This window comes from Erinaceus europaeus, chromosome 11, assembly GCF_950295315.1.
Source record: "Erinaceus europaeus chromosome 11, mEriEur2.1, whole genome shotgun sequence".
In the NCBI taxonomy this organism is placed as follows: domain Eukaryota; kingdom Metazoa; phylum Chordata; class Mammalia; order Eulipotyphla; family Erinaceidae; genus Erinaceus; species Erinaceus europaeus.
Window position 1 is genome coordinate 50,060,145 of NC_080172.1, and position 19,060 is coordinate 50,079,204.

Here is a 19,060-nt window from a genome sequence, read left to right on the forward strand (position 1 = left end):
TCATGGTGAAGCATTGCTACAGGTGTCTCTGTCTTTGTCTCTCTCCCTATCACCCCCTTCCCTTCCCCCTTGATTTCTGGCTGTCTCTACCCAATAAATAAATAAAAATAAGAAAGCCAGCATAGCAAGAAAAAAATTCTGTAAAACAAATGAACAAAAAAATAAATAAAAGAGAAGAAACACCTGCAGCATTGCTTCACTGCTTGTGAAGCTTTCCCCTTTGCTGGTAGGGACTAGGGATTGAAGCTAGGACTTTGGGGCCTCAAGCATGAAAGTTTTTTGTGTAACCACTATCCTATCTCCCTGACTTTCATATATCTTTTTTTTTTAATTTTTTATATTTATTTATTTATTTATTTCCCCTTTTGTTGCCCTTGGTTGTTTTTTTTTTAATTGTTGTAGTTGTTATTGATGTTATCAATGTTAGATAGGACAGAGAGAAATGGAGACAGGAGGGGAAGACAGAGATGGGGAGAGAAAGAGAGACACCTGCAGACCTGCTTCACTGCCTGTGAAGCAACTCCCCTGCAGGTGGAAGCTGGGGGCTGGAACCGGGCCTTGAACCGGGATCCTTATGCAGATCCTTTCACTTCACTCCATGTGCACTTAACCTGCTGTGCTACCACCCGACTTATATATCTTTTTTTCTTTCATATATCTTTTTATAAAGGTTATTTTCCTGTTGTTTGGATAAATACTGAGAAGTAGGATTGTTGGATCATATGGTAGTTTTGTTTTATTTTTATATTTAGTTCTGTTTACCTCATATTATATAGACAGAACTTACACACACACACACACACACACACACACACACACACACACACACACACAGAAGGAAAAGCCAGGGCAGCACCCCAGTACAGCTGGCACTGAGTCTTGAACCAGGAGCCTCAGGCATAAGATCCTCCACTCTACCCGCTGAATGCACTTCCCAGGCATAGTAGCTCTGTTTAGCCAGACCGCCTTGCATTCCCTCTAGTAGTGCACAAGGTTCCCCTGTTCTCTACAGCCTCCCCAGTACTTCGTGTAGTTTCATGGCTTTTTGCTTAGTCACTCCGCTGTGAAGTGGAATCTGTGGTTTCTGTGTGCCTATCTCTCTGTGTATGATGAAGCAATGTAGAACATATTGCCGGGTGCCAGATGCTTATCTGTATGTCTTGGGTGAAATGCCTTCTGGATTCTTTGCTTACTTTTTAAACATGATTTTGTGGCTTTTGTTGTCAAGTAGAGCAGACAGTTCTTGCTTCATGGGTGTGTTCTGTTTACTCATTTTTAAAGACTGTGATGGCAGTTTGCAGTGCTGTTTTTCTTAAGTCATCTTTGTTTCCGCTTAGGCAATTCTCAGTTTTGTTTTAATTCCTTTGTGTCTTGTTTTTTTGGTTTTTGGTTGTTTTGTAGCAAAAGCCTGTGGTTTCACAGCTCCCAGGATACTTTCTCATTCAGAGGGAGGAAAAGGTACTGAAGTGTTCGAGACTCCCCCACCTCTTCCTTCACCACCCCTCCACCTTCAATACCAAAGCACCTCCCACCTCCTCGCGTGGTGCCAGTGTTTAAACCTGGGTGGGCTGTATGCCTGGAAAGACATTCACCCTATCTGCTGAAATGTTTCTCCAGCTTTCTTTCCTTCATTTTTTTTTTTTTTTTTTTAACCAGAGCGCTGCTCAGCTCTGGCTTATGGTGGTGCAGGGGATTGAACCTGGGACTTTGGAGCCTCAGGCATGAGAGTCTGTTTGCATAACCATTATGCTATCTACCCTCCGCCTTTCCTTTATTTATTTTTTTGTTTTCTTCTTATTTTTTCTTTCTTTCTTACGCTCTCTCTCTTCCTTCCTTCCTTTCTTTTGTTCTTTCTTTCCTGACATCACATGTGCAAAAGTGATGCTCTGGTCCACCCCCCACCCCAACTAATAAGTTAGCTTACAGAGAAGCAGTGATAGAAAGTGAGACCACAGGGAGTTGAGCGCTAGCACAGGGGGTTAAGCGCATGTGGTGCAAAGGATCATGGTTCGAGTCCCCGGCTCCCCACCTGCAGGGCCTTGCTTCACAAACGGTGAAGCAGGTCTGCAGGTGTCTGTCTTTCTCTCCCCGTCTCTGTCTTCCCCTCCTCTCTCCATTTCTCTCTGTCCTATACAACAACAATGACATAAATCATAACTACAGCAATAAAACAAGGGCAACAAAAGGGAATAAATAATAAATAAATATTAAAAATATATATTTTTAAAAAAAGGAAGTGAGACCACAACACCAAAGCTTCCTTTAATGTGGTGGGGGCCAGAGTTGAATCTAGGCTGGACATATTGCAAAGCAGCACACTAGCCAAGCGAGCTATTGCGCTGGCCTATGTAGAACTCTTTTTTTTTTTTTTTTTTCCAATTTTTATTTATTTATTTTCCTTTTTGTTGCCCTTTTTCTTTTTCTTTTTTTAATTTAAGAAATCTTCCGTGAAGGATGATAAATGACATAGTGGGGGTTGTATTGTTAAATGGGAAACTGGGGAATGTTATGCATGTACAAACTATTGTATTTACTGTTGAATGTAAAACAAAAAAAGAGAGAGAGAGAAAGAAAGAAATCTAAGTTCACAGTTTAATCCCAGAACTACCATAAGCAAGAGCTGAGCAGTGCTCTAATAAAAATAAAGAATAGGGCGTCCGGTGGTAGCGCAGCGGGTTAAGTACACATGCACAAAGCGCAGGGACCGGTGTAAGGATCCCGGTTTGAGCCCCCAGCTCCCCACCTGCAGGGGGGTCACTTCACAAGCAGTGAAGCAGGTCTGCAGGTGTCTTTCTCTCCCCCTCCTCTCTCCACTTCTCTCTGTCCTATCCAACAACAACATCAATAACAATAATGATAACCACAGCAACACTAAAACAAACAGGGCAACAAAAGGGGGGAAAATGGCCTCCAGGAGCAGTGGATTCGTAATGCAGGCACTGAGCCTCAGCAATAACTCTGGCACCAAAAAAAAAAAAAAAATCACTTTGTGGTAAAGAGACTCTAATGGTGAGCCTGCTTCTCCACTTGAGGTTCCAGGTTCAGTCCTCTGCACCACCATAAACCAGAGCTAAGCGTCACTCTGGCACATCATCGTCATCGTCATCATTTCATCATCATCATGGGTGCATTTTATCTATCTGTGGGATAGAGACAGTCAGAAATTAAGAGAGAAAGGGGAGATAGAGAGGAAGAGAGACAGAGAGACACCTGCAGCCCTGCTTCACCATTCGTGAAGCTTTCTCTCTATAGGTAGGGACATGGGGTTTGAACCTGGATCCTTGTGGACTGTAGTGTGTGTGCTTAACTAGGTGTGCCACCACCTGGCCCCTGGTGCATCCACTCTTACTGGTGTCACAATGTAGCGGAGATAAGGGGAGGCCACTTGTTAAGACACAGTCAGCTGGGAGTTGGTGACTGTCACCTGGTATATATGGAGGCTGAGGACCCTCACTGAAGACTAGGCAGGAGACAGCCTGCTTGTGCTGGCAGGACTGGCAGGCAGCAGCTGGCCTCGCCTCCTTGCCTGTCTCATGCCCAGAGTTGTCCCAGAATCGTGCTGTAGGTTCACGAAAGCACCACCCCCCCTTCCCCACACATCTCCTCCATTGTGCCAGCCATCTGGTCATGGGTATCAGTGGTGTGCCAGATACTGTGCTGGCCTGGGCTGCCCAAAGGAGGAAAGCATAACCATGCCTGCACAGGGGCCTCTCCTGCTGTCCTGGTGGTGCCCAGACAGCCCTGGTAAGGGTGGTAAGGAGCAAGTGCAGTTGGGACTTGCACAATGCGGGGCTCATTTGTGTCAAACAGTGCATTGATTACCCAGGTGGACCATTGCCCGCACGTTGGCCATGGGCCTGTGGCGTGTGGGTAACCAGTCCATCCCACTTTCTCCCCATCTTCCCCCCTCCTCGGCTAACCTCCCTCCCTTTCTCCATTATGGTTTTAGCCCCCATCCTGAGGTGGTCACAGCCATGATGGAGGGAGAGAGGATAGGAAGGAGGAAGGGAAGTTAGCTGAGGAGGGGGAAAGATGGAAAGAGGGAGCAGGGTAAGCATACAAGAAAGAAGGAGGCAGCCCAGGATATGCCAAAGACATTCTGTCTTTCCTTTTTTAATTTTTAAAAAATATTTATTTATTATTTATTCCCTTTTGTTGCCCTTGTTGTTTTATTGTTGTAGTTATGATTGATGTCGTTGTTGTTGGATAGGACAGAGAGAAATGGAGAGAGGAGGGGGAGTCAGAGAGGGGGAGAGAAAGATAGACACCTGCAGACCTGCTTCATCGCTAGTGAAGTGACTCCTCTGCAGGAGCCGGGGGCTCGAACCGGGATCCTTGCGCCCGTCCTTGTGCTTTGTGCCACGTGCACTTAACCTGCTGCGCTACTGCCTGACTCCCCACCAAAGACTTTCATACCTTAAGTACCTAAGGTCTCAAGGTTCAACCCCCCATTCAGTGGATTTTAACTAGTGCTCTGGTTAATAATAATAATAATAATAGTAGTAATAGTGATAATAATGAGTCAGGCAGTAGCGTAGCGGGTTAAGCGCATGTAATGAGAAGCTCAAGGATTGGCATAAGGATCCCGGTTCAAGCCCCCGGCTCCCCACCTGCAGGGGAGTCGCTTCACAGGCGGTGAAGCAGGTCTGCAGGTGTCTATCTTTCTCTCCCCCTCTCTGTCTTCCCCTCTTCTCTCCATTTCTCTCTGTCCTATTCAGCAACAACATCAATAACAACAATAAAAACTACTATAAAACAAGGGTGACAAAAGGGAATAAATAAATATTTAAAAAAGAAAGAAAGAAAGAAAGAAATGAAAACAGGGCTGGTGTATTGCACTGAAGTCAAAGACTCTGGGGTGGGTGGGGGGAAGGCTTCTGGTCCTGGAACATGATGGCAGACCTAGTGGGGATTGTTATGTGGAAAACTAGGAAATGTTATACATGTACAAAATACTGTATTTACTGTCAACTGCAAACCATTAATCCTCATTAAAGACATGGAAAAAGAAAGAAAGAAAAGAAGGAAGCAGGTGACCCAGGAGACGACACAGCAGCTAGAGCAATGGACTCACAAACATGAGGTCCTGAGTTTAATTCCTGGCAATACATAGGCTTTAGTGATGCTCTGAGTCTCTCTTTCTCTATTTAATTCCTCTGATACCGAGGCTTTGCCAGGGACTGTGTGTCACCATCCCACCGTTACAATATCCCTTTTGTGTGGTGTTTCCATGTGGTGGCTGGAGACTTGAACCCCAGGCCTTGTACATGGTTAAGTGTGCACTCTGCTGGGTGAACCATCTCCTGACAATGCTTGCTTTCTCTCTCTCTCTCTCTCTCTCTCTCTCTCTCTCTCTCCTACCATGATTATTACTGGGGCTCAGTGCTGGCTCTATCAATCCACTTCTACTAGTGGCCACTTTTTTCTTTCTATTTTATTCAATAGGACAGAGAGAAATTGAGAGGGGAGGGGAAGATAGAGAGGGAAAGAGAAAGAGAGACACCTGCAGACCTGCCTCACCAATCTTGAAGTTTTTCCCCTGCTCAAATCCTGGCTCTTGAACATGGTAATGTGTGTGCGCAACCAGTGTTTGCACCACTGCCAAGCTCCAAATAAAGAAATCTTAAGGGTAGGGAAAAATAGCATAATGGTTAAGCAAGAGACCCTCAGGCCTGAGGCTTTGAAGTCCCAGGTTCAATTCCTGGCACCATAAACCAGAGCTGAGCAGTGCTCTGGTTTAAAAAAACAAAAACAAAAAAAAGTAATAATAAATAAAATAAATCTTTTTTTTTTTTTTTTTTACAAAATTTACGAATTTTATTTGCTAGGACAGAGAGAAATTGAGAAAGTAAAGGAAGACAAAGGGAGAGAGAGAGATACCAGCAGCATTGCTTCACTGCTTGTGAAGTTTATCCCCTACAAATGGGGCCCGGAGTCTTGAACTTATATCCTTGTGTACTGTGACATATGCACTCAACCAGGTGGGCCCTCACCTGGCCCCTATAGTCAGCTTTTTCTTTTTTTTTTTTTGGTGTGTGACTCCAAAATAAATAAATCTTAAAAATAAAGGGAAGAGGCTGGGTGGTGACACACCTGGTTTGAACACACATTATGATGCATAATGACCCAGATTTGAGCCCCCAGTCCCCACCTGCAGAGGGAGAGCTTCACGAGTGGTGAAGCACTGCTGCAGTTTTTCTCTCTCCCCCCTCTACCTCTCTTTCACTCTCAATTTATCTCTGTCCTATCAAAGAAAATAAAGTTTTAAAGAATGAAAAAAAATCAAAATCAGTTTAAAAATTATATAAATGGGGCAGGAAGTAGATAGCATAATGGTTATGCAAAGAGACGCTCATGCCTGAGGCTCCAAAGTCCCAGGTTCAATCCCCTGTACTACCATAGGCTGGGGCTGAGCAGTGCTCTAGTTAAAAAATAAATAGAGCTATGAGTTATGAGTTTACCAAGCTCTTTGGCCATCAGGACTAGCTGATTTTTGCCCTTTTGCCAAAAAAAAAAAAAAAAGTATTGTAATGTAATAAAACTCATTTGTTAAAACCCCAGACCAAAGTCTTTTATTTTTTAATTACTACACACACACACACACAATTATTCTCCCCCTTCCCTCTCACTTTCCATCTCTACCCAAAATAAATAAAATAAAAAGCTCTCCAAGTTAATAAATTAAATAAATAAATAAAAGTATTAAAAAAATAAAACAGAAAAAAGAAAAGAAGAAGAAAGGAAGAGAAGCAGGGAGGGAAAGAGGAAGGGAAGAAAGAAGCAAGTCGGGGAGGAAGGGGGTGCTGACTGGCTCTGCCTCCTCCCTCCCAGTGCTCCATGGGCCCCTCCTCTGATAAAGCCTTGACCTTCATGAAAGACCATTTCCTGATGGATGAGCAGGTGGTAGGCACGCCCCTATTGGTGCAGGCTGGTGTGGAGTACACTCGACTCGCTGTGGAGACAGTCCAGGGCCTAGACGGGCATGGGCACCTGGTCATGTACCTGGGCACCGGTGAGTAAGGGGTTCTGGATGCTCCCTGGGGGATGGAGCAGGGGAACAGCCCTGTTCCTCCCCTCTGAGTGTTCAGAGGGACAGGGAGGACCAACTCACTCGGGGGATCTCTGCTGGCCCTCTCATTCTTCCTTCCAGAGACAGGAAAGTTGTGAGTACGACAGAGATTGGGTGGGGGAGAGACAGCTGGGATGACTGGATTACAGTGGGCACAGGGGCTGTGAGTCTAGGTACAGGCAGTTGGGGAGGGGTAGCGCCTCTGCAGGGATGGGGTGAAGGAGGAAGGGAGAAGTGAAGCTGGGGTGTAGACTGTAGGGTGGGGGTGGGGGTGGGGTGGGTGCCTGTGATAGCCTTTGTGTTGTCTGTGAAGTGGGGTGGCGGTGAGACCACATGCTAGGAATGAGGGTTGGACAAAGAAAGGGTAGATCCAAGTAGTATTGTGGGAATAAGAGGGAGGGGGTCTTGGGATATGTAGGGTGGGGGTAGGGGTGGGCCCGGAGTTTGTGGACTTGCTTAGGACCTGGCTAGGGAGATGAAATGGGACTTTTGTAGAAGGAACTCACCAGATCCATTCATTCTTTTTCTTCTTTTCCTGAAAGAATTTATTTATTTAAAAAAAAAAAGAATTTATTTATTTACAAAAATTAAAATAAAGAGAGAGAGACGCAGAGCATCACACTGGCACATGTGATGCCAGAGATTGAACTCAGGACCTCATGCTTGAGAGTCCAATGCTCTAGCCACAGCACCACCTCCCAGGCTGTTCACACATTCCTTCAGGATGAGTTCCTAGATGCTATCTCAGAGATGCAGGTATCATCAGCTCTTCAGTGAGAAGCAGAACAGACAGAAACCCCAGTCCTTGTGCCTGCAGACAGATGAGAGAGAACCTGCAGAATGAGCCAAGCACAGGTCTAGTTGAAGAGTGAAGTACAGCTATGGGAGAAACTCACTCAAATGCCTTTGAGTAGACAGAGGCAGGGGAAGCTGGGTTTTCCACAAAGGCCACAGTTGCCCAGGTTTCATTGTCTGCAGTATGGGGGGGCAGGTCAGAGGGGCAGGGACTGTGGTGCCTTCTCAAGCAGTGCGCCAGCTCCCCTTCCTGCAGAAGCAGTGGGCTCCTTTGTGTCCAGGGGAAGCTGGGGTCTAGAGCAGGAGAGGAATCAGGGTGAGCCAAGGTGACACTTCAGCTCACTCTGTCTCTGTCCTTGAAGCCACCGGCTTGCTCCACAAAGCTGTGGTGAATGGGGCTGGTGACAGTGGTAACAGCAGCGCCTACCTGGTAGAGGAGATCCAGATGTTCCCCCAGCCTGAGCCCGTCCGCAACCTGCAGCTGGTCCCTACCCAGGTGAGATGACCTGTGTGTGTGAGGGGGGGGGGGGTTAGGAGATGGGGTCTCTTGTCTAGAACCAGGGCACTCACCCTTCCTCCTCTCTATTCTAGGGGATTCTATTCACGGGCTTCTCTGGAGGCATTTGGACAGTTCCCCGAGCCAACTGTAGTGTCTATGAAAGCTGTGTGGACTGCATTCTTGCTCGGGACCCCCACTGCGCCTGGGACCCTGAGTCGCTCGTCTGTGGCCTCCTGCCCACCCCCACCTCGTAAGTGCCCATCCCAGTGGGTTTGAAGCAACTCCAGCCAGCCCAGACCTGTGGCCCTCTCCTTTCTGCAGATGGACAATGTCACTGTCCTCAGGCCACTTAGTCATTCAGTTAGAGAAAGAAAGAGGGTGAGAGACATAAAAATGCTTCCCCTAGTGCTGTGGCATCTCTTGAGTTTTGGTGCCTGGGTTGGAACCTGGTCATGTTGGAACCTGGCATGACAAGGCACACAACTGTCCAGGGAGCTATCTTTCCCTTCCCTTCCCACCTCCTCCAGCCTTTTATTTTTAAATGTATTCTTTTGCTGCTAGGGAGGTAGTTCAGCAGATAGAGTGCAGGCCTTAAATTTCAAGGTTTTCAGTTCAATCCCCAGCACTGCATTTGCCGGAGTGATGCTCTGGCCTTTCTCCCTCATAAAATAAATAAGTAGATTATTATTTTTTAAAATATTTATTTATTTTCCCTTTTGTTGCCCTTGTTGTTTTATTGTTGTAGTTATTATTGTTGTCATTGTAGTTAGATAGGACAGAGAGAAATGGAGAGAGGAGGGGAAGACAGATAGGGGGAGAGAAAGATAGACACCTGCAGACCTGCTTCACCACTTGTGAAGGGACTCCTTGCAGGTGGGGAGCCGGGGGCTCAAACCAAGATCCTTACGCAGGTCCTTGCACTTTGCGTCACGTGTGCTTAACCTGCTGAGCTACTGCCCGACTCCCATAAATAGATTATCTTAAAAATACTTTTTTTTTTTTTTTTTTCCTCCTCCAGGGTTATTGCTGGGCTCGGTGCCTGCACCATGAATCCACCGCTCCTGGAGGCCATTTTTTTTTTTCCCCCTTTTGTTGCCCTTGTTGTAGCTTCGCTGTGGTCACCATTATTGCCCTTGTTGACGCAATTCGTTGTTAGACAGGACAGAGAGAAATGGAGAGAGGAGGGGAAGACAGAGAAGGGGAGAGAAAGATAGACACCTGCAGACCTGCTTCACCGCCTGTGAAGCAACTCCCCCGCAGGTGGGGAGCCGGGGGCTCGAACCGGGATCCTTACGCCGGTCCCTGCGCTTTGCGCCACATGCGCTTAACCCACTGCGCCACCGCCCGACCCCCGATCTTAAAAATACTTTTAAAAAATTTTATCTTGTAGGGGCCCGACCCCCGATCTTAAAAATACTTTTAAAAAATTTTATCTTGTAGGGGTCGGGCGGTGGCGCAGTGGGTTACTATCAGATCTGGGGGATTAAACCTGGGACCTCAGAGTTTCAGGCATAAAAGTCTCTTTTCATGGCAATTATACTATCTCCTCCACCCAAGTAAAAAGTTTAAAAGAATTTATTCATTTATTTTATGAGAAGAATCACCTACCTGGCTACTCCTTTCTCTCTCTCTTTTGTCATGAAAGGTATCACTGGGGTTTGATGCTTGTACAAAGAATCCTCCATTCCCTGAAACCCTTTTTTTTTTTTTGACAGAAACAGGGAGAAAAGAGAGAGGAAGATAACATACACACACACAAACACCTGCCCCACTGCTCATTAAGTTTCCCCCTGCAGGTGGGGATCAAGGGCTTGAACCTGGGTCCTTGTGCCTGGTATTTATGCACTGTTTTGGGTGCACCACTGACCCATCCCCTTCTATCCTTCCTTCCTCTTCCTCTTTCTTCTTCTTTCTCTTTTTCTTTTTTTATTATTTAAAAAATCTATTTCACATGGTTTGGGGTAGGTAGAGAACCATCACTGGTTGGTGATGCTGGGGGTTGAACTCTGGACCTCATGCCTATAAGTCTAGTGCTCTACCCACTGTGCCATCTCCCTGTCTACTTAAAATTCAATTTCTTTTTCTTGGGGCCGGATGGTGGCACACCTGGCTGAGTGCACATGTTACAGTGCCCAGGGACTTGGGTTCAAGCCCCCGGTCCCCACTTGCAGGGGGAAAACTTTGCAAGTGGTGAAGCAAGGCTGCAGATGTCTCTTTCTCTCTATCTACCCCTACCCTCTCAATTTCAGGCTGTCTCTATCCAATAAATAAAGATAATAAAAAAATTTTCAATTTCTTTTTCTTTTTTTTTTTTTTTCCTTCCAGGGTTATTGCTGGGCTCGGTGCCTGCACCATGAATCCACTGCTCCTGGAGGCCATTTCCCCCCCCCTTTTTGTTGCCCTTGTTGTTGTAGCCTCGTTGTGGTTATTATTATTGCCATTGTTGATGTTGTTCATTGTTGGATAGGACAGAGAGAAATGGAGAGAGGAGGGGAAGACAGAGAGGGGGAGAGAAAGATAGACACCTGCAGACCTGCTTCACCGACTGTGAAGCGACTCCCCTGCTGCAGGTGGGTAGTGGGGGGCTCAAACCGGGATCCTTACGCCGGTCCCTGAGCTTTGCGCCACATGCGCTTAACCCACTGCGCCACTTTCTGACCCCCTCAATTTCTTCTTTTTTTTTTTAATTTTATTTATTTATTTTCCCTTTTTGTTGCCCTTGTTGTCTTATTGTTGTTGTAGTTATTATTGTTGTTATTGATGCCGTCGTTGTTAGATAGGACAGAGAGAAATGGAGAGAGGAGGGGAAGACAGAGATGGGGAGAGAAGGATAGACACCTGCAGACCTGCTTCACTGCCTGTGGAGCGACTCCCCTGCAGGTGGGGAGCCAGGGGCTTGAACTGGGATCATTACTCCGGTCCTTGTGCTTTGCGCCACATGCACTTAACCCGCTGCGCTACCGCCTGTTGTTGTGTGCCGCGGAGAAGAGAGAGAGGAGGTCCGGAGCAAAGAGGGAACACAAATCTTTATTTGCGCTGGCTCCTCAGAGTTGGGTGCTAGAGAAGCAGGTTGGGCCACGTGGAGGTAGCGAAAATGGCCGCCTCACGCAGTAACCTTTCCTGTGTCTGAACACCGGAATGAAGCGCTGGCAAGAGAGGGAAGAAGGGCTTTTATAGGAGTAGCTTTCGCGAGAATGGGAAGGGGGAGGAGTAACCAAAGCACTCCAAATATCGCGGGGTGGGGGGGGATAGACAATGCCCTGAGGGCACAACATGGAGGAACAGGCACTCCGAGAATGTCCCAACTCTCGAAGGAACTAGCAGTAGCCTGAGGGGACAACATGGCAGATGTAACTTCATCTGCACAATTTCCCAGCATCTCCCCCTTTCCTTTTATCTAATGCCCAGGGCAACAGTGTGTAAAGTCTATGAACTACTCAGGGTCAGTCTGACTGCATCTGCACAATTTCCCAGCAACCACCCGACTCCCAATTTATTTTTCTTAAACATGTCAGTGCTATGGTCTCATATATGGACACTAAGTGGCTTCCCTGATTCTTTTTTTTTTTTTTTTTTTAACTTTACAGAGCACTTCTCAGCTCTGGCTTATGGTGGTGATGGGAGTTGAACCTGGGAGATCAGAGCCTCAGACAGGAAAGTTGTTTGCATAACAATTATGCTGTCTTCAAGGTCCTTTGTACCAGGTGTTTTTTTTTTTTTTTGGGTTTTTTTTTTTTTTTTTGTGGTGGGGGGCAAGGAGAGAAGGGAGAGACATCACAACACCATTCTACCATCCATATAGCTTCCCCAGTACCTTCTATGGAGTTACATGGGACTTGAACCCAAGGCCTCTTACACAGTACTGCATACTCTCTACTAGCTGCTCTCCTCTCAGCTCTACTTCGCCTCCCTCACCACACTCTTCCCTGCTGCCCTCCTCCTTCATTATCCTTTTTTGCCCCCAAAGATTTTATTGATGTATTAAGGAGAAAGAGAGAGAACCAGAGCCAGGGATTGAACTCAGAACTTCATGCTTGAGAGTCCAATACTTCATCCTCTACCTGTTGGGCCACTCTTGCTTCTTCCATTTGCTATTTCAAAGTTTGCTTTCTGCTCTCCCTGCCTTCTCAGGAAATCCTGGAGGCAGGACATGGAGCGGGGGAACCCTGACTGGGCTTGTGCCAGTGGCCCCATGGCTAGAAGCAGCCCACCTCAGAGACGCCCCCAAATCAGTGAGTATGGGAGTGGGGCAGTGGAGAGGACAGAGGGGGTGGGGAGGCACCAGGGCTCAGAATGACTTCTGGGAAAGGGCAGGCATGCCTGCCTGCCTCAGTTTCCCCTGTACCTGCCCAGCTTCACCTAATAAACACCTGGAATTGGGGTGGGTTTGGGTCCCGGTGGTAGGGAGAAGAGTCAGGAACCCTAAGCTGGGTTTCGGGGTTCAGGGTGAGTTTGGTTTTGGTGTCAGAGTCAAGGGAGCTTCAGGTCATCTGGCATCTAGGCTGGAAACAGAGAAGGGAGTCTGAGTTGGGCTTGGGGGTGGCTGCAGTGGAAATTGGGGTCCAAATGTAGATGACTTTCTTGCCTTCTGTACCCCACCCTCTTCCCCTCCAGTCAAAGAAGTCCTGGCCGCCCCCAACTCCATTCTGGAGCTGCCGTGCCCCCACCTGTCGGCCTTGGCCTCCTACCACTGGAGGCACGGCCCAGCACCCGTGCCCGAGGCCACCTCCTCCGTCTACAATGGCTCCCTCCTGCTGCTGCTGCGGGAAGGCGCAGGGGGACTCTACCAGTGCTGGGCCACTGAGAATGACTATTCTTACCCTGTGGTCTCCTACTGGGTGGACAGCCAGGCACAGGCCCTAGCGCTGGACCCCGAGCTGGCAGGCATCCCCCGGGAGCGTGTGGAGGCTCCGCTGACTAGGGTGGGTGGTGGCATCCCCCTGGTCGCCCAGCGCTCCTACTGGCCCCACTTTGTCACTGTCACCGTGCTCCTAGCCCTGGTACTCTTGGGGACCCTCGTGCTCCTCCTAGCTTCCCCATTGGGGACCTTCCGAGCCCGGGGTAAGGTGCAGGGCTGTGAGGTGCTGCCCCCTGGGGAGAAGGCCCCACTGAGCCTGGAGCAGCACCGACAGCCTCCCAAGGAGCACAGGCCCTCTGCCCGAGGGGTGGACACTGACTGTAACCACCTGGGCACTGAGGTGGCCTAAGACTCTGCACCAAGACCGGGTTGTCAGGGAGGGCCTGCAGCATTGCCAAGGGGCACAGGAGATCACCTTCTGCCAGGAAGAGCTCTACAGCCACTCTCTGCCACCGGGCAATACCCAGTGGGGTTTGGCACAGTTGCCCAAGTCCCCTCCTGCCAAGCACACAGACTCTAACCAGGGATGCCTCAGCCTGGGCCCGGGCTGCACTGGAGGACACAAAGGATACTTTAGTGCTGGCCATCCTGGAACCTTCCAGAAAGCTGCTGCTCCAGGAGGCCTGGAGACATCAAGCTGTTCCAGAACCCCCTGGTAAAAGGCTCCAGGCATCTGAGCCACCATGAGGAGGCCACCACTCTGAAGCAGCCGTCACCCTGGACACCAACATTCTCGCCTCCCAGAGTTTGCAGGGGTTCTGCAGGAAGCCCCCCACATGCCTGCTCCCCTTTCTCATCTGTGTACCACAGACTGCTGGAAAGTCTTGCCTGATGTCTGACCCCCTTCCTTTCTGGCACAGTTGGGATGGTCAGGGAACCTTCCTGACTGGCTTGATGACAGGGGACAGCCCAAGTCTTGTCACTCCTCTGCCTGGGCCCTCTCTCCTCTCCCCCTTCATTCAGGATGCAGAAAACCGCTTGCCACAGACAGTTTATTTTTTATTAAAAAGACAAAGCTGATGAGTGGTGCTATCTTTGCAGAAGCGCCCTGCCCCAGTGGAGGGCACTAACTGGTCTCTCTTTACTCTGTGGGCCCTGCCCCCTCACCCGCCCCAGGCCATGCCCACCAGTGCCCAAATTGTGCCTCTCAGGAAACATGCTTCTGTCTAGAGTGACCTTTGCCATGGCTGGCTCCCCCAGGCCTTTACTTGTTGTCTGTAGCTTGCCCCACTTTCTTCTTAATATTTGTTATTTTTCATTTATTTGATAGGCAAGAGAAAAATTGGGAGAGAGAGAGAGAGGGATAGAGACAAAGAGATACCTGCTTCCCCACCCTTGAAGCTTCAGCCCTACAGGTGGGGACCAGGGGCTTGAGCCCAGGCCCTTGTGCATGGTGACATGTATGTTCAACTAGGTGTGTCAGCACCCAGTCCCTCTTTTTTGCCAGCAGGGTTATCACTGAAGCTTGGTGCCTCCACTGATCTTAGTGGCCATTATTATTATTATTTTAACTTTCTTTCCATTATTATTATTTTTTTTACTTTCTTTTAAAAATTTTTATTATCTTTATTTATTAAATAGAGATAGCTAGAAATTGAGAGGAAGGGGGAGACAGAGAGGAAGAGAGACAGAGAGACACCTGCAGACCTGCTTCACCACTTGTGAAGTTTTCACCCTGCAGGTGGGGATCAGGGGCTTGAACCTGAGTCCTTGCACATTGTAACATGTGCACTTAACCAGGTGTACCACCACTTGGCCCCAAGGTCATTATTTTTCATTTAGTGTGAGAGGGAGAAAGGCACAGAAACAAGAGACACTTGAAGCACTGCTCCACTGCTCATGAAGTTTCCTCCCTATGGGTGGGGGCTGGGGGGCTTGAACCTCAGTCCTTGTGATAATAATGCGTGCACTCTACTGGGTGCACAGCCTTCTGGTCCCTTGTTTCTTACTCAGCCTCAGCTGCTCCCCACTGTAGTGCTTGTTGTGGACTGAATTAGTAGAAACCATGAAGGGTGGAGGAGAAAGCATAATGGTATACAAAAAGACTTTCCTGAGGGCCGCGTGGTAGCACATCTGGTTGAGCACATGTTACAGAAAGACTTTGGTGCCAGAGACTCCAAAGCCTTAAGCATGATTCAGTACTAGCACAACCATAAGCCAGAGCTGAGCAGTGTTCTGGTAGAAAGATAAATATTAATAAATAAACCATGAGGCCAACTCTATGTTGACCACGTCCTTCCTGAAACCTCACACATAGTTCTGTCTACATTCCAAAGCACCATCCCTTCCTTCTGCCCCAAGGCTGCCCTGAGCACACCCCCTCATGTCTCCTGAGACCCCAGCACTGGCCCCTGAACTCTCCCCCTCCCTCCTCAGACACCCACAAGTTCTACCCACAAGTGTGCTAAGTGTACCTTAGATGAAGATAGCCTGCCCCTTCCACCCTCACTCCTCCCTCTTCCTCCCACTCTCAGATCTGACCACATGCCAGACAGGACTGGCTGTCCCCCCACCCAGTACTCTACCCCCCACCCTTTTTCATCCCCTGTGGTCTGGCTTTTCTCTCATCTTTTTGCTGAGGTGACTAAGTTGACCCATGAACCCCTAACTGCTAAACTTGACCTTGGTCACCCTACTCTCACAATTCTATGTTTGTTTGTTTGTTTTTTAACACTCACTTTATTAAGCTTAAAGATTTATTTCTGGGGGCCGGGTGGTGGAACACCTGATTGAGCGCACATGTTGGAATGCGCAAACACCCAGGTTCGAGCCCCCAGTCCCCACCTGCAGGAGGAAAGCTTTACGAGTGGTCAAGCAGGGTTGCAGGTATCTCTCTGTCTCTTTCCCTCTCTGTCTCTCCCTTCCTCTCAATTTCTGACTGTCTCTATCCAATAAATAAATAAAGATAATAATAATAATAAAGATTTATTTATGGGGGCCAGGAAGTGGCACACCTGGTTAAGCACTCACGGTACACAAAGACCTTGGTTTAAGCCCCTGGTCCCTACCTTCGGTGGGAAGGTTTCATGAGTGGTAAAGTGGGGCTGTTGCTGTCTGTCTCTTTCCCTCCTTATTTTCTCTCAATTTCTCTCTGTCCCTATCTAATAATAAATAAATAAATATATATATTTTTTAAAGAAAGAGATTTTTTATATATATATATATATATATATTTTAATTATTTATTTATTTATTCCCTTTTGTTGCCCTTGTTGTTTTATTGTTGTAGTTATTATTGTTGTTGTTGTTGTTGGATAGGACAGAGAGAAATGGAGAGAGGAGGGGAAGACAGAGAGGAGGAGAGAAAGATAGACACCTGCAGACCTGCTTCACCGCTTGTAAAGTGACTCCCCTGCAGGTGGGGAGCCGGGGCTCAAACCGGGATCCTTATGCTGGTCTTTGTGCTTTGTGCCACCTGCGCTTAGCCCGCTGTACTACAGCCCGACTCCCAAGAAAGAGATTTTTTAAAAGATTTATTTCTTTTTCTTTTAAAAAAATATTTATTTATTTATTCCCTTTTGTTGCCCTTGTTGTTTTTTATTGTTGTGGTTATTATTGTTGTTGGATAGGGCAGAGAGAAATGGAGAGAGGAGAGGAAGACAGAGGGGAAGAGAAAGATAGACACCTGCAGACCTGCTTTACCGCTTGTAAAGTGACTCCCCTGCAGGTGGGGAGCGGGGGGCTTGAACCAGGATCCTTCCGCTGGTCCTTGTGCTTTGTGCCACGTGCGCTTAATCTACTGCGCTACCGCCCGACTCCCTATTTCTTTTTCTTATAGAGATGGATGATAATGGGGGGCGAGGGAAAGAGAGACACCTACAATACTGCTCCAGCACTCATGAAGCTTCCCCCCGCAGGTAAGAACTGGGAGCTTGAATCTGGTAATCTGTGCACTCTGCCAAGTGTGCCACTACCCGACTCCCTGTGGTTTCTTTTTAAATTAAAAAAAAATTTTTTTTCTCTTGAAGCCAGATAAATAGCCCAGCTTGTTAGATCACAGGACTTGCATGCCTGAGGTTCCTGGTTTGATCCCTGATTGATTACACACATTATAGAGCGTAAGAACCCAGGTTCAAACCCCAGGTCCCCACCTGCAGGGGGAAAGCTTCACAGAAGTGAAATAGTGTTATAGGTGTCTCTCTCCCTCTCTAACCTTTCCTTCTCTCTCAACCTCTGTCTCTAATATAAATAAGTAAAGTATATGTATTTTTTAATTTTAAAAGGATCATTATTATGTCACTAATAATAATTAAAAAAAGAAGTTGAAACATAAGAAAACACAAAGCATGGGCAGGGGTTATAGCATAACGGCTATACAAACAGACTCTCATGCCTGAGGCTCCAGTGTCCCAGATTCAATCTGCTGCACCACCATAAATCAGAGCTGAGCAGTGCTCTGGTAATAAATAAATAAAGCATGAGACTCTCAAGCATCATGTCCTGAGTTCAAATCCCAGGAGCACATGTACCAGAGTGATGTCTAGTTATTTCTCTCTCTTCCTAACTTTCTCATTAATAAACAAAATCTTTAAAAAAAAAAAAAGGGGGGGGAGTCAGGCGGTAGCATAGAGGGTTAAGTGCATGTGGTGCCGAGCGCAAGGACCTGCATAAGGCATCCGGTTCAAGGCTCCATCTCCCCACCTGCTGGGGAGTCACTTCACAGGCGGTGAAGCAGGTCTGCAGGTGTCTATCTTTCTCTCCCCCTCTCTGTCTTCCCCTCCTCTCTCCATTTCTCTCTGTCCTATCTAACAACAATAATAACTAAAACAATTTTAAAAAGGGCAACAAAAGGGAAAATAAATAAATACAAAAAATTTTTTTAAAGAAAGAAAGGAAAGAAAAAAAAAAGAAAACACAAAGCAGAACTTGGATTGGGTTTAGTGTTTGCACCAAAGTAAAAGACTCTGGGGTAGAGGGAAGGGTCCAGAAAAATATTTTAAAAAGGAAACTTCAGGGGGTCAGGCAGTAGTGCAGCGGGTTAAGTGCACGTGGCACAAAGCGCAAAGACCGGCATAAGGATCCCGGTTCGAGCCCCCGGCTCCCCACCTGCAGGGGAGTCACTTCACAGGTGGTGAAGCAGGTCTGCAGGTATCTTACCTTTCTTTCCCCCTCTCTGTCTTCCCCCTCCTTGCTCCATTTCTCTCTGTCCTAACCAACAACGAACAACATCAATAACAACAATAACCACAACAAGGCTACAACAAGGGCAACAAAAGAGGGGGAAACGGCTTCCAGGAGCAGTGGATTCATGGTGCAGACACTGAGCCCCAGCAATAGCCCTGGAGGCAAAAAAAAAAAAAAAAAAAAACCCACACACACAAAAAGGAAATTTCAATGCTATGGTCTCTTTCCCTGTTTCTCTGTCTCTATCCAAAAATAAAGAAAAGGTATGTTTTATTTACACACATGATAGCTTCACATGAGGAGAGAGACAGCCAGAGCACCACTCCAGTGCATTCAGTGCTGGGGATTGAACCAGGAGCCTTAAGCATAAAAATTCGTCTCTTTACCGATTGAGCTATTACCTGATGGAAAATTTTTTTTAAAGATCTATTGTTGGGGGCTGAATGATGTCTTCTTTTATTTCCCCTTAAAAGTCCCTGAAAGTGTTGGGAAAATAGTATAACTGTTATGAAAATAAACATTCATACCTGAAACTCCAAGGTCCCAGGCTCAATACCCAAACACCATAAGCAAGAGATGATCAGTGCTCTCACCTCTCTCTTTCTCTCTCTCCATATATAACATTAAAGTAAAACAAAGTATTTTAAATAATGAAAAGGTAAACAAATAATTGTATTTATTCATTTCTTAATAAGAGAGGGAGAGGGGCCAGGTA

The 19,060-nt window shown here is 47.1% G+C and overlaps 1 protein-coding gene across 1 annotated transcript in view; it reads left to right on the forward strand.

Moving 5' to 3' along the window:
* The window catches only part of SEMA4A (semaphorin 4A), a 29,736-nt gene extending 15,495 nt beyond the window's left edge, over positions 1–14,241 (forward strand). The window contains exons 11-15 of the mRNA XM_060201583.1: positions 6,832–7,012; positions 8,227–8,360; positions 8,456–8,613; positions 12,495–12,595; positions 12,978–14,241. Coding sequence (XP_060057566.1) covers positions 6,832–7,012; positions 8,227–8,360; positions 8,456–8,613; positions 12,495–12,595; positions 12,978–13,570 — 1,167 coding nt within the window. The 3' untranslated portion in view covers positions 13,571–14,241. The remainder of the gene's footprint in view (positions 1–6,831; positions 7,013–8,226; positions 8,361–8,455; positions 8,614–12,494; positions 12,596–12,977) is intronic.
* The last annotated feature ends 4,819 nt before the right edge of the window (positions 14,242–19,060 follow it).